Source organism: Halichoerus grypus, chromosome X (assembly GCF_964656455.1).
Source record: "Halichoerus grypus chromosome X, mHalGry1.hap1.1, whole genome shotgun sequence".
Classification (NCBI taxonomy): Eukaryota; Metazoa; Chordata; class Mammalia; order Carnivora; family Phocidae; genus Halichoerus; species Halichoerus grypus.
In genome coordinates, this window is record NC_135727.1 from 47,085,513 (window position 1) to 47,101,422 (window position 15,910).

Consider the following 15,910-nt stretch of genomic DNA (forward strand, 5'->3'; position numbering starts at 1 on the left):
GGGGGGGAATTGGAGGGGAAGACGAACCATGAGAGACTACGGACTCTGAGAAACAAACTGAGGGTTCTAGAGGGGAGGGGGGTGGGAGGATGGGTTAGCCTGGTGATGGGTATTAAAGAGGGCACGTATTGAATGGAGCACGGGGTGTTATACGCAAACAATGAATCATGGAACACTACATCAAAAAAAAAAAAAACTAATGATGTACTATATGTTGGCTAATTGAACATAATAAAAAAAAATAAATTAAACAAATAAAAATTAAAAAAAAAAAACTTACTTAAATTAACTTTGAATCTCCAGAACCTAGCACAATGCCCAAAATCTAGCTGACACTTAAAAAGGAATGACTGAACACGTCTTACAATTCAGACACACTAAATTTATGGCATTTCCTATTTCTGTTATTATAATATTCCTATATAAAATCTAAAAATCCTTTAAATGCCCTTACCTGTAGCAGAAAGGAAACAGCATAATTCAATAGAGCAGGGTGATGAACTAAATTTAAACTGTTTTTATACTCTGCTATTCCAGTTTTTTCTAAGACTTCAGGGTCAATATATAATCCTTTCTGGAAAGGTTTGGATGTCCACAGGCAACCAACCATGGCTGTCAAATAGTGATTAAATTCTTGATAGGTCTTGCTGCTGAAATTGAACTCTGATTTTGTCTATTGGGAAAGAAAAAAAAATATTCTCATTATCACCTATTCTCCCTTTCCTTCTTACTCCCAGTAGATCATATATATCCAAAACTCAATTTTCAAACACTGATGATTTAACACAGAGTTTTACCATCCATACCTTTTGTACCAACTCATTTTTCTTGGCAGCAGTCAAATTGTTACGATACCTAAAAGGGAGAATAGAATGAAATTTTGAACATTAAATGCTTTTGAAATGTAAACATAAACAAAAGTGTACATTTTAAATGTAAATATATGCAGATGTGCACATACACAAATACCCAGCTGTCTAGTTAAGGTTTTTATTCCTCTGTGCTACACTCTTCTCAAAGAATAAAAATAGAGGCTCAAACATTAAGTTATACATTTAAGATATGCACCTGACTGTATGTAAATTATGCCTGAATAAAAAATAAAAAACAATGAATGAAATGCTCTTAATGTTGCATTATAAAAAAATTAATAGAGGTTCGAGAGCAGAAACTGATGGGGCACACAGGTGGCTCAGTAGGTTAAGCAACTGACTTCAGCTCAAGTCATGATCTTAGGGTCCTAGAACTGAGCCCCGCGTTGGGCTCCCCACTCAAAGGGGAGTCTGCTTCTCCCTCTCCCTCTGTCCCTCCCCCTCCCCCTGCTCGTGCTGTCTCTCTCTCTCAAATAAATAAAATCTTTAAAAAAAAAGAGCAGTCACTGATTTAAAACATGTTTTCTTAATGTAGAAAAAAGGTACAGTAGAAAGAATAAAGGAGAAACTTAAAAATGTTTTTTTCTTGGGACGCCTGGGTGGCTCAGTTGGTTAAGCATCTGCCTTCAGCTCAGGTCATGATCCCAGGGTCCTGGGATCGAGTCCCGCGTTGGGCTCCTTGCTTGGCAGAGAGCCTGCTTCTCCCTCTACCTGCTCTGCCTGCCGCTACCCCTGCTTGTGCTCTCTCTCTCTGACAAAAAAATAAATAAAATCTTTAAATGTTTTTTCTTGCCTGGGAACTATTAATTAGTTTACAAACATTCTAACCTTGGCATAATCCTACAAGTTTTGCCAAAAGGGTCTATAACACTTGTGGACTAAAAAGAGTAATTTCAGCCTATAAATGAAAAACTAGAGGGGATTAGAAATAATACTTAGTTTCATATAATTGGCAATAGCTCCCCTAATCTCCCAGAAAATGTTCTTTTTATCAGAGAAGTTATGTAGACCCAAATCAGTTGTCAGCAAATGACTAATTTTTCTTTAAGATACAGCAATGAGAATGAACAATGCTGAGTGCATCAGTACCACTGCACAAGATTCTTTAACTATGAATATTTTTTAATTTTTAAAAATGAGTGTAGCTGATATACAATGTTACATTAGTTTCAAGTGCACAGCACAGTGATTTGACAAGTCTATACATTATACTATGCTCACCACTCACTGTGGCTATCATCTGTTACCATACAATGCTATTACAATATCACTGACTATATTCCCTATGCTGTGCCTTTTATTCCCATTAACTATGAATTTTTAAAATCCATATCCCCCACAGTGATATCTCAAAAACACAGTTAAAATAGCCCCATATTGGAAGGTCATTACCAAAAGAAAGACATGTTTCTTATTTCCATAGGTTCTGGCAGAAAATGGAAATAGTTCCTTATTGTATTTAATATTTTATTATATTATATACAATAAGTTTATTATAGTGTATTTATAAATTATAATTTATTGTACAATTGAAAAACAAAGATAGAAGTATGATGTGTTCATTTATAAAACAATACAAATGCTTTATACCTGTGCATGATATAACATAGCTGGTTCAGGATACTGGAATCTAGGCTGAGAAGAGCAGAATAGAAGATCCCCAGAGGAAACAACACCACTAATGGAAGGTTGTAATTTATATATATGTCACACACCTTTTGGGAAGAATGATAACATCAGTATATAGATTATTCCCCAGATGCCCTCAACCAAGTTCACCCAAAGAATTAGCAATAGAGAATAAGCAATAATAGAACATAAAATTTGGGCCTGCCTGATTCATAAATAGAATAGGTAGCCACAAGCCTGCTTAAAAATGTACCTCACTAAACATAACACTTGCCATAGAGGATTATTTCTACAAGGTCATTACTAAAATATTCTATTTTTTTCTGGGAAGAGATCTTCAAGTTGGGAAGAAAGGGGAAGGGAGCACTTCTTTCACCTTAAGTCCCATTAATACTGATTTATCATATTAGTTAGCTGTCAACCTGGAAAACAAAGGAGCATGTTTCTGCGTAAATATATAACACAAGACAAGTAGTGCAGGGAGGAAGCCAGGAAAACTGAGATTAGTGGGTACTTCTAGGATAATAGTTCTGTCCACATCAAATAGTTTATAAAACAATCAAAGAAGACCAGAATTATAGGTACTATGAGAAATAAGGTGGTTGAAAGGTGGAAGTGGAGAGCTGAAGAAACAACAGGGTGTTTTTTTTGTTTTTTTTTTTTTGCCAGGGGTCTGGGATATACAATGAATGAGCAAAAAGTGATGCTAGAGACAGACTCTGTCTAGGGTCAGCATTCTTCCAAGGAATGTCCACTGAAGCAGTTCCTGAACCTTCACAAAAAGCACTTGTTTATCCACTTTATGAAAGTCAGTTATTCAGGTGATAATATGATCATTAACTTCAAAATAAGTAGCTTATTTTAACTATGCTAATAAGGTCAAAACCCAACTAAGAGTTGTACATAAAATTTAAATAATAGAGCAGTAAAGCAGATAGCCATCACAAAAATCTAAATAGAAAAAAATGGGATGTGTACTACCTTCTCATAGAAATCCAAAATAAAGTGCAGTAAGAAAGTACTGTTGTTTTCCAAGCGCATTGCAGTAGTGGACAGCTGCCCCACATACTGAATCAGTTCAGACACAGAGTTCATGGATCCACCTAAAGTTGTCTCTCTGCAATAAGAAATTGTGATTTTCGGATACACATCAGCAAACGTTTTCACAATTTCCAAGCTAGAGGTAAATAATACATAGCAAAAAGTTGTTGAGGATTTCAGAAAACGATCAGTGCTCCAATGTATAATTGACTTTTTTTTAAACCACAGTGATTAACCATAAAACTACACAGCTCTCCAGAGAATCATTAAGATCAATTCACAGAACATCCTCAGCAACCACTCTATTAAATACCAGAGAAATAAAGGATTATGCTCCAGAAAGACTTTAGATAATATTACCAATGTCCAGGAACCATAGCATTTAGCAAATTAGTTTCTGAGTATACAAATCAAGACCCAGTTTTACCTGAATCCCTGAGCTGAAATGCTATTAAAAATATTTTCACTTTAACTGGAATTCAATTCAATCCTAACACTAAATTAGAAAAATTTTTGGCATCTTTCTATCTTCCACTAAAAACCAAATGTGGATATTTCATATTCTTCCCAAATCAATGAACTGTGTCTCTTTAAATCACACATGTGTATAACTGGTTCAATTCATCCATCTACTACCCCTGTCCTTCAATCCACTGTTGAGTGGATTAGGAAAAGACCTAGAAATGTGATTTCATAGCTTTACCCTCTGATCTAGGTAGCCAACAGTGGTTATGCACAAGAAATAAAGAACAGCATATATAGTCTTAGAGCCAGAGAAATGATGACTCTACCACGACCCACCACCATGATGGCTCAGTGCCAGAGTGAGCAGGGAAAGATTAGGAGACCATTCACATAGGTGGGCATCCATATAGTCAGCTGGCCATTTGCAAACTATGTATTAACTATGATTTTTGGCAGCACCAGGCAAACGTGTCTGAAATAATTTGAACAATGATGACGGCTCAGAACAGCATCCTCTGAAGTCTTTCTCCACAGGACACCAGAGGCATTTTGGATGAAACAATTCCCTATTCAGGACTGCCTCCTACTCCCCACCCACAGTAATACGTTCACCATCCTTGGCTCCCACCTACTAAATAATGGTAGCACACTCTTCCCATTCACTGCACCAACCAAAAATGCCCAATGAAGAACCACTTCTGAGAACGGTTTCCTACCCTTCTCTCCTTGTGATCTACAACTACAATTTAGTCCCTCTTTGACAGTCATGTGGCATATGGTCACGAGAGGGACATGGCATTACATCCGTATCTCCAAAATAAAAGGAGTTACTGAGAACCTAAGAACTGTATTATAGATAGCAGCTCTTTCTGCCCCCTGGTCCTGTCCCCGTACTGTAATAAAACCACCATTTTGCACCCAAAAAAACCCCTGTATTAAAAAATGCCAAATGGTATTATGACATTAAAGTTATCTACATTTATGTCCATTTGCTTAAGAATTTTAGAAAACAAAGTTTTTATTTTTTTAAAGATTTTTTTAAAATTTTATTTATTTGAGAGAGCAAGAACGAGCAAGATAGTGAGAGAGAGAGAAAGAGAGAGCACAAGTGGGGTGAGGGGCAGAGGGAGAAGCAGAGTCCCCGCCAAGCAGGGAGACCAATGCGGGACTCAATCTTGGGACTCCTGGATCATGACCCGAGCCGAAGGCAGATGCTCAACAGACTGAACCACCCAGACACCCAACAAAGCTCCTTTTAAAATGCCCTCCCATGATGTAATGAGCACTGGGCATTATATAAGGCTGACGAATCACTGAACTCTACCTCTGAAACTAATTAACATATGTGTTAATTAATTGAATTTAAATAAAAATAAATAAATACCCTCCCAAAATTTAGGACACTAATTTAAAAAGGCTTCTAGGATTTTTGGAAATACAGAAATTGTAAAGCTCCTATATCGGGGTGCCTTAAGACTTACATTGCAAATTGCCTGAAGATTATAAACTCAAACATACTATCCTTAATAGAATTGGGATGTTTGAAGAGGCTAAACATTTAATTTATGATCGTGGTTCTCAAACTTTAGCTAGCACCAAAATCAAGAGAGCTTTTGTTAAAACATAGATTACCAGAATTTACTTCAGTAGGTCTAGGTTAAGGCCTGAGACTTTGCATCTCTAACTAAAGTTCCCAGTGATGCTGATGCTACTGGTCCAGGGACCTGACTTTGAGAAGCACAGCCTTACAAGATGCTTTCACTACTCATAATGCTCCATTTCCTTCTAAAAGTAACCAGACATACATGATCTATGGACACACTGCAATAATGAATATGAAGAACTAAAAACAATTTCCAGGCAACTCCCAAGAAGCTTCTATTCACCATGCTCCTCTCAAAGTAAGAGATCACTAAAAGGATAAGAACACATAGAAAAGTAGGAGCTAATCTAACCAAGCTAACCACTAACTACGTGCAACTGAAGCTAAGGGATCCTTATACTTATAAAGTAAGACTATGACTGATAATATAGGGAATTTGAATGCTGATTAGATATTTAAAGATATTAAGAACTATTGGTTCTTTATAAGTCAGACACAGAAAGACAAATACCATATGTCACTTATATGTGGCAAAACAAAACAAGTGAATAAAGAAACAAAAAACCAGAAACAGACTCATAAATACAGAGAACAAACTGATGGCTGCCAGAAGAAATGGAGGTGGGGGTGGGGACAAAACAGGTGAAGGGGATTAGGGATTAGGAGGTATAATAACTTCCAGTTATAGAATAAGTCACAGGGTTGAAAAGTACAGCATAGGGAATATAGTCAATAATATAGCAGTAACTTTGGTGATAAATGGTAACCACATTTATCATGGTTAGTACTGTGCAATATACAGAATTGTCAAATCACTATGTTGTACACTAATAAAATATTGCACATCAACTGTATTTCAATTAAAAATGTTTTTAGGGCACCTGGTTAGCTCAATTGGTTAAGTGTCTGCCTTCAGCTCAGGTTGTGATCCTAGGGTCCTGGGATCAAGTCCCGCACTGGGCTCCCTGCTCGGCGGGGAGTCTGCTTCTCCCTCTGGTCTTTTCCCTGCTCGTGCTCTCACTCATTCTCTCTCTCTCAAATAAATAAATAAAATCTTAAAAAAAAAAAATGTTTTTAAATGGTGATAAAATGAAGCTATTAATTCATTTGGTGTTATACTGGTTATACAGTTGAAATGATGTCTGGGTTTTGCTTTTTGCTTAAGAAAATCTAGAACAAAGGAAGAAGAAAGTGAGGAGTGTTAGAGATTAAAAAAAATTAGGGGCACCTGGGTGGCTCAAGTTAAACATCTGACTTCAGCTCAGGTCATAATCTCGGGGTCCGGGATCATGCCCCGAGTCAGGCTCCCTGCTCCCTCTCCCTCTGGCCGTCCCCCAGCTTGTGCGTGTGCATGCTCTCTCTCTCTCAAATAAATAAATAAATAAAATCTTAAAAAAAAATTAATCATGACCTGGTAACTGTTGAAGTTAGATGATGCATATATAGGGGCAACATTGTACCATTTTCTATACTTTTTTTTTTAAAGATTTTATTTGGGGCGCCTGGGTGGCTCAGTTGGTTAAGTGTCTGCCTTCAGCTCAGGTCATGATCGCAGGGTCCTGGGGATTGAGTCCCGCATTGGGCTCCCTGCTGGGCGGGAAGTCTGCTTCTCCCTCTTTCCACCCACCTCTTCCCCCTCCCCGCTCGCTCTCTCTCGCTCTCGCAAAAATAAATATAATCTTTAAAAAAATATTATATTTATTTATTTTAGAAAGAGAGCATGAGCAGGGGCAGAGAGAGAGAGAATCCCCCTATTTTCTGTACTTTTGATTATATTTGCAATTTTCTACAACAGAACATTTTTAAAAATTAATGTTAAAGAATAATGTGGCTGATAATATAGGAGAAACAAAAGATTTTAGTAGAAAGAGTCAAAGCACACCTTTAATAATAATCAACATAATGGAAATCTGGGGCTCTTTCTTTATTCCAAAGTGAAAATAATGTATATAGTCAATTAATTGACTGATTAATGTATATAATCAAAAGACACCAAAGAAACAAAAAACCCCCCACAAAACTGTACAGCAAAGTTACAGATTTTCCTAGCCATTATCAGACTGACTTTACATTTAAGTAAGAACATGTTTTATAAAGTGAGCTAAACTAAACGGAAGCCAAAGATGTAAGTTCTAATGTCACCTCTCCAATGTTTTGCTACAGTAACTCTTGCAAGTCACTTAGAGGCTTAGGGTTTGCTGATTTACAGAACTGAACTTGAAGAACTACCCTTCCTCACAGGATTGTAGGGAGGAACGAAAAGTAACAAAAAAATTTTTAGAAAACTATGACTAAGCATTTACAATAAGGTCTCATGCCACACTATTAAACTCCACATGCAAACATTTTTGTACAGATCATCTCTTGTGGAGTGTTGTAAGAGAACTCACAGAGGACTGTTCATCACAGGTTTCATGTGGACGTCTGCAGAAAGCCACAACAGCCAATTCTGCAGTAGTTCTTTCAGACTCTGGAGAACACTACACTGAGAAGGCAAAACAAAACAAAAATCATTCATAAAATCATTCAGACACACTTTAGTGTTGAGAACTAACAAATTAAACCAGAGGCTTAGAGGTGGAAGGGACCGTGGAGATGACTGCATCCAGCTCTTGGGTTCTGCATCAGAGCCCAATAGCTGCTACTCCAGCCTGATCAGTCTCCGAGAGACAGATGAATATGAGTACAAGTTTATTTTGCCATTTTCTCTACAAGACTGCCCCCAGCTTATCAGCCCAGGAACAGACTCTCGTTTCTCTAAATTACATTCATTTATAACATATATTACATCTCCAAATACAGTATCACCCACTCCTTCCTGTCTCCCCTCAGAGATCCTTTGAAGTTGCTATGGAAATGAGTTGCCTATCCTTTTCACCTTGTGTCACAACTATAATTTACTCCCTTTTTGACAGTCATAAAATTTATCTTACCTTCTGTAACTGGAAAACAAACAATTCTAGTCTTTTCCTTTCTCAGGCTTTGCCTTGATTTCTCAGGGCCTCATTTACATACAAATACAGTCTTGACCGAGATGTGCCCAGAGCATTCATGAGGATAAATCTATAAATTTGAAAGCTCTCCATATCATCCCAAAACCTAATATAGGAAACCTTTATTACATATCCTTAACAAATAATGGCCTAGATGCTATTTGAGTATCTCCAGTGATAGGATGCTCACTTCATAGAACAGTTCAATTAATACTTTTTAAAGAAACTGACACCTTGAATTCAGGTTATAAATACGTTCAAGTTGAAAGTGACCTTGGAATCACCTAAAACAATGTTCTATTTTAGTGTCAGTCAAGGATCTGAACATTTGAAAAGGTAGTCAGTATTACTGTCATATTCAGAAAACTTAAATCCTTTTATTTCCCACTCACCTATTCTAATCCACCCAGTCACCACATTAATGAAACTTTTGTTTATGAGAGGAATGTGGGTTAAAAAAAATGTTGAGAAGCACAGATCTACCCTACATATGAAACTTCTCTACATAAATATCCCCAGTAGATATAGCCATTAAGCCTATGCTTAACCTACTCTAACACCAAGAAATATACTAAGGAAATATACTATGTCCCAAGGTCATTTATTTCGTTTTTAGTTTGCTCTACCTGTAAAAAGATACTGCCCTATATCTAATCTTGCCTCCTGAAGTCAGACAGGCTTCTGCTCTTTCCATGGGACAATCCATCAATTACTTGAAGGGACCCACAAAATCTTAGTCCTCCAGGCAAAATATCCCTGCTTCCTTTACTATACCAAGCTAGAAATTGTAAAGTCATCTAGTGTCCTTCATGCATTACTTCATCACCAAATCCTATCATTTTTTTTTCAAAATGTCCAACTTTTCCATCTCCTTCCAATCCCACTGTAACTACCTTAGCCCAGGCCTTCACATCTCTGAGATTACTTTATCCTCCTAGTCAGTCTTCTTTACTCTAGTCTCATCTCCCAAACCCCAATTCTTTCTCCATGGCTGCCAGACCCTTGTTATTTAAGTACTCTACCCATTATATCTATCTGCCCTCAAAGAACTGTGTATGGCAAAGGAATAACAGCATGTAACAAGGTCATAAAAAATGTTCAAACTCCTTCCTTTCATCCAGTAACTTTATTCCTGGAAATGTATGCTGACAGAATAAAGAAATCTGTACTATGAAGATGATCGATATAGTTATCTATTCCTACAAAGAAACAAATTAGAAATAATAATAGAAAAAAATTAATTGTGGTATAACATCTATGGACTATGACTAGATATCTGACTATATTTGACGAATTTTGTATTCTGGTTTTTAAATTTATGTCCACTGTTTTTGTAATTATACAGGAGACATAAATCAATGTGGAAAGAAATTAGAAAATTAACATGCCACAATGAAAATAGCATTGTTACAGTAGATTTGTGGAATTTTCTCAGTTCAAAATTCTTCAGTGAAAAAAGTTGTTTGCTGATAGACATAACTGGCTAAGCACAAACAAAAGCACTGAAAATGTGAAAATATTTTAATAGACTTTTAAAAATACTATTTATTATATTAAACTGGATAATCAAGCTATACAATAGCTAAAGTAATAATAATTTATTAAAAAACTCATAAACTATACTCTGGTTTCTCTTCAGATCATATAATCTTTTGCCTTTTAAAAGCCTCATAAACTGGGGTACCTGGGTGGCTCATTCAGTTGAGCATCTGACTCTTGATTTCGGCTCAGGTCATGATCTCAGGGTCATGAGATAAGAGCCCCACATTGGGCTCTGCACACAGCGTAGAGTGTGCTTAAGATTCTCTCTCTCCCTCTTCCTCTGCTCCCCCCCCACATAAATTTAATACAATAATAATAATAATAAAAGCCTCATTAAATGAATCTTTAGCTAATTCTACTACATGTCACATTGCTGTTATCCTTAGCCACCTCCCAAAATGAAAGCCCCTTTGGTCACTTATCCTTTCTTATACTCTATATTTTCTGTGCTTGTTTCCCCCTTTCATCAATCTCATCTTTCCCAAATCTTTCAATTACAGTTTCCAGAACTTCTATTCCATGGTAATCTAAACCTATACCTTCAATATTCTTCAGAGTATGCTTTCTGTCTTATTATAGTCAGATCCTGGCTTTCCCTCACCACCCAAGGACAATGTTTCCTCTGAATACATTTCCATATCCCACTTCAACATCTGGAGGTTAAGCACTGCCCTTGCTTCCCACTGCTAACATGAATATAAGTCTCTTCTTTGAGAAGGTAAATATAAAATCAAAATGACTCTCCCTTTAAGAAAAAAGAAATCTGGTTCTACCCCCACATTTCACTGAAACTGCTCACAAAAGTAGCACAAAACTTCTGTATTATCAATTTCAAAAGAAACTCTTTGGTCCTTATCTTTCTGGATCTTCCTGGGATATATGGCAACATTATTCCTTCACTACTTCTTGATATCCTGTATTCCCTTTGTTTCCTTGGCACTGTTGTTCTTCTGGTTCTTTTCATACCTCTTGAGAAGGTTCTTTCACAGACTCATCTTTTTATTTTATTTTATTTTTTGAGATTGTATTTGAGTTATTCTTTTTTTTTATTATGTTAGTCACCATACAGTACTTCATTAGTTTTTGATGCAGTGTTCCATGATTCATTGTTTGTGTATAACACCCAGTGCTCCTCGTAATACATGCCCTCCTTAATACCCATCACCGGGCTAACCCATCCCCCCATCACCCTCCCCTCTGAAACCCTCAGTTTGTTTCCCGGAGTCCATAGTCTCTCATGGTTCATCTCCCCCTCTGATTTCCCCCCCTTCATTTTACCCTATGACCCAGCAATTGCACTACTGGGTATTTACCCCAAAGATACAGATGTAGTGAAAAGAAGGGCCCTATGCACCCCAATGTTCATAGCAGCAATGTCCATAATAGCCAAACTGTGGAAGGAGCCGAGATGCCCTTCAGCAGACGAACGGATAAAGAAGATGTGGTCCATATATACAATGGATTATCACCCAGCCATCAGAAAGGATGAATACCCACCATCTGCATCGACATGGATGGAACTGGAGGGGATTATGCTAAGTGAAATAAGTCAAACAGAGAATGTCAATTATCATATGGTTTCACTTACATGTGGAACATAAGGAATAGCATGGAGGACATTAGGAAAAGGAAGGGAAAACAGACTCACCTTTTTAGCTAAGAATACTGAGTATTCCCCTGAGTTCTGTCCTTGGCCCACCGTTTCCTTTCCTGTATCCCTTTTTCTCCGCAGACTCCCATTCTCAAATATAAATATATGTATGTGTGTATAAATGTATGCATACTTATTAGGTTAGACCATATGAAATTGCCATTGATCAAACATCTTTGACCTATAAAAATGGCAATTTCGTATGGTTCAACCTAGTATTTATAGATAAACAGCTCTCTAGATTGGTGGAATAAGAGAAAAGATAAAAAATAACCCAATTATAAGAGAGGAAGAAAATCACAAAAGGCTGCAAAATGAAGTCCCTAAAAATGCATTAGCTGGGAGAAGTGGTATGTACTGTCACGTGAATGATGATATTGGTCAGGTAGTAAGCACAAATAATATAAATAAACCTCAAATCCAAGTTATTGTGACAGGTAATTAATAAAGTGCCATTTGAATATGACAAACACTAACCAGGACAAAACATTTTCCTGTAAATGTGGCCAACAGTAAGTGATTTAAGGGGAAAACAATGTTACAAAAGAAACACTGCTTTTATCGTCATTCATCTGGAATAGGAATAACCATTCTATACAAAGTGGTTCTCAAACTCACTTGGGTAAAACTCTTGGAAACCACAGTGGTCTTTTTGGGGAATACCCCAAAATAGTAACACATTTTAATTTTATCATATAAGGTTGGAACAATTTTATTAGCAGAAAATGAGTATGTTCTAAATATACAATATGAATGTCAAAGGGATTTTGTTTGCTTTGGCCATTATTGTATTCCCAGTGTTAAGAAGGGCATCTAGTACATGGTAGGTTCTCAATAAATATTTGTAAAATAAGTCTATCTATAAAAATATCAACCACAACAATCAAACTAAGTATGGTTAAGCATTTCCCACTTTGTTTTTATTAACACTAATTTGCCACCTGTTCATTCACTTTGTCATCTGCTACAAGTGGAACAGTTCAGGAAAATTGTACGCAACAAAATCTTTAAAACAGAATATTCTATGCATTAACTTTGATCTGAGTAATGCAGCACCTCAAGTCCAGGTCCAAGGGAATCCTGCTGGAAAACCACCGCTTCAGTATGGGTTTGGAATCATGTACCACTGGCCATAAAACAGTACTTCCTATTCAGTCTAAGCAAGACAGTTTTTTTTACCTTGAAATAAATGGTTGATGTAAAGAAGAGCTGTGCTAGATGGTCAAAAAGAAGTGGTTTCAGCTCTAGGAATTAAAAAAAAAAGATTATTCAAGATTATTTTAATTAATATTACACTGAATTAAAGGACCCCAAATTTTCATGATACATACCAGAGAAGCTACTAAAAGGAATCCAGCTCACAAGTTGAAGGAACTGTGATCGACAACAGAAGCCATCCCAGAGAGGAAGGCTCTTGTACAGGAATGTTTCACAGGAATAAAACCCCTCCTATAACAAAAGTCAACAGTAAAAACTCATATGAAACTCCTCAGTCCATAACTACTCTCTAAACAACCAGTTTATTCTGTGCTATAGTTGTTTTAGACTAAATTTTTTGTCATCAGTATAATAAAAGCCTTGGGTTAGGTGCCAGAGTTCCTCATAAAAAGGACCAGATAATTAATGTTTAGACACATTACCAGCTTCATCAACATACTTCTCAAATACCATAAAATATCAAGTGGAAAGAAGGTAAAAAGTCAAGTAATGGAATATTTTTAAAGATAAATGAAATTGTACTACTCTGGAGTATATACAGTCTCTTGCGCAGTCAATAAAATGTATACAATGTTTGGGCGCCTGGGTGGCTCAGTCAGTTAAGTGTCCAACTCTTGATTTCGGCTTACGTCATGATCTCAGGATCATGGGATCAAGCCCTGTGTAGGGCTCTGCACTCAGAGGGGAGTCTGCTTGTCCCTCTCCCTCTGCTCCTCCCCCTGCTCAACTCACTCTCTTGCAAATAAATAAATGAAATCTTTTAAAAAATGTATACAATGTTATAATAGGGCTATAATTTCTCTAGAGGCCATAGACCAAATCCAAACTCTGGGCAGCTCCATCTGAAGGAACACTTGAGTGTGTAGACTGCTTATGCTTTCACCGAAGATCCAGAGCTTTCCTTTTTTTTTCCCCCTGTGTAAATAATGGCATGCACCAGGACTCCATCCTAGACTTTCTTCTCATGACATGAATTATCTGGACAATCTCATCTATAACATAGCTAAAACCACCACCTATATCATGAGGAGTCCTAAAGCTATATCTCTAGCTCAAATCTCATTCCTCAGCTCTAGACTCATTACCTAACTACTGGATATGACCTTTTAGATATCCCACAGGCATCTTTTAAGTCAAATTTCTGGGGCACCTAGGTGGCTCAGTCGGCTAAGCGTCTGACTTTGGCTCACGTCATGATCCCAGAGTCCTAGGATTGAGCCCCGTATTGGGCTCCCGACTCAGAGGGGAGTCTGCTTGTCCCCTGCCCGTACCCCTGCTCGTGTTCTCTCTCTCAAATAAATAAATAAAATCTTTAAAAAACAAGTCAGATTTCTTTCCTTCCAAGCCTGTTCCTTCTACATCCCCTTTCTTACCTCCCAAGCAGGAAACCTAAAAGTCAACCGAAATGTATCCCTTTATCCTCACCACCATACTCCACATCCAACTTCCAATTCAATGGTTTCACATCAAATCCTTAAGATTTAGTCAACACATTGTGCATCTTTTTTGTACCAGGTACCAAGCTAAATACTTGTACATGAAGAAAAGTTAGACATGGTTCCCACCAGCTGGGAGCTCATAATATGTGGAAAAACAGATCTGAAAGTGCCATGATACAGGTAAACACAGTGATCTAAAGAAGCATATAAAACAAACATCTAAACCAGATGAGGGTGATGAGTATAGGCTTCCTGATGGTGCTGATAACTGAGCTGCAGCTTAAAGTACAACTAGGGTTACTTACGTATGCCAAATAATTAATTGGCTAGAACATTAAAAAATATTTGTTGATTATGAGAACACAGTAACCCTATGAGATCTATGTTAGCAGCTAATTCAATTAGTTGAATGCATTCAATTACACCTTCAGTTTGTTCTCTTACAGGCCTTTCTCTCTTATTTGCATAATTTAACAAATTCTTTCCTCAAATCCAACAGTACAGAGATAAACGTCAATTCAACTCAACTCTATTTATAACGAGTTTTGAATTGTGCAAATACTGTTTACAAATGATGCCGAGCACTAAAGAAAAGATATTCAATGGATATCGAAATAAATTTTAGTAAGAAGTGGTGGAGTGTATATGAAAAAAGTGGAATCTTACTTGTAAGAAGCACTCTGCCCTGATGATAGTGTCCAGGAAGTTGGTAAATTCTTTTCCATGTTCATAATTATTCATCTTGTACCAAATACACTCTGGAGCAGAAATATTAAGCATAAGTATATGGGTACATGACAATAAAAACTATACAAAACATAATTACCACTACTCTAAAGTGACATGACAAATATAAACAAGTAATCAGTCTTATATACCCTAACCAACTTGCACTGCAGACTGTAACATGTATGTGGAAGTGATAGTGAAATGATCCTCAAGAACTTAATGATATAGGGAAAGCTTATAGTGAAAAAATAAACTAGTAAAATTGACATATAATAAATGTGATTAGCTTAAGTCACATAGTAGTCCAAGAGACTATACATGTATGAATTAAAAGTTTAAGAACACCCCAAACTTCAACTAGGGTGAGCTGGGGATAATCTCAGAGTGGTAGAACTATAGTAAGTGGTAATCTAATTATATCATATCCTATCTAAAGAAAAACTGGGCAGGAAAAGGAGAGTTAGCCTGGAACCAACTAAAACCAACTTTAAATACTTGAAGAGTTAGGAGTTGCTTACCCAGGAAAGAAACAATCTGGTCAACAGAAATATGATCTCTAGAAAAACTGACCCCCTTGGAGGAATGAAATGATCAGGCTTTATTTACTATGGCCTGGATGAAAAACTCCCTTACTGCTCTTTCCTTCAATTCTGTAATTAAGAAATCTTCTAATGACTAATTTGGCTCCCATCTATACTGATAGCAGAGAGGAGATACTATTGTTGGCA

The 15,910-nt window shown here is 36.9% G+C and overlaps 1 protein-coding gene across 2 annotated transcripts in view; it reads right to left on the reverse strand.

Moving 5' to 3' along the window:
- CENPI (centromere protein I) overlaps positions 1 to 15,910 on the reverse strand; it is a 64,256-nt gene that overhangs the window by 23,473 nt on the left and 24,873 nt on the right. For both annotated transcript variants that reach the window (XM_078065375.1, XM_036081498.2), the window contains 8 exons: positions 15,120 to 15,211; positions 13,128 to 13,245; positions 12,976 to 13,040; positions 8,001 to 8,095; positions 3,483 to 3,618; positions 2,463 to 2,587; positions 807 to 855; positions 455 to 673 (listed from right to left, as the gene is read on the reverse strand). In XM_078065375.1, the coding sequence (XP_077921501.1) occupies positions 455 to 673; positions 807 to 855; positions 2,463 to 2,587; positions 3,483 to 3,618; positions 8,001 to 8,095; positions 12,976 to 13,040; positions 13,128 to 13,245; positions 15,120 to 15,211 (899 nt within the window). The remainder of the gene's footprint in view (positions 1 to 454; positions 674 to 806; positions 856 to 2,462; positions 2,588 to 3,482; positions 3,619 to 8,000; positions 8,096 to 12,975; positions 13,041 to 13,127; positions 13,246 to 15,119; positions 15,212 to 15,910) is intronic.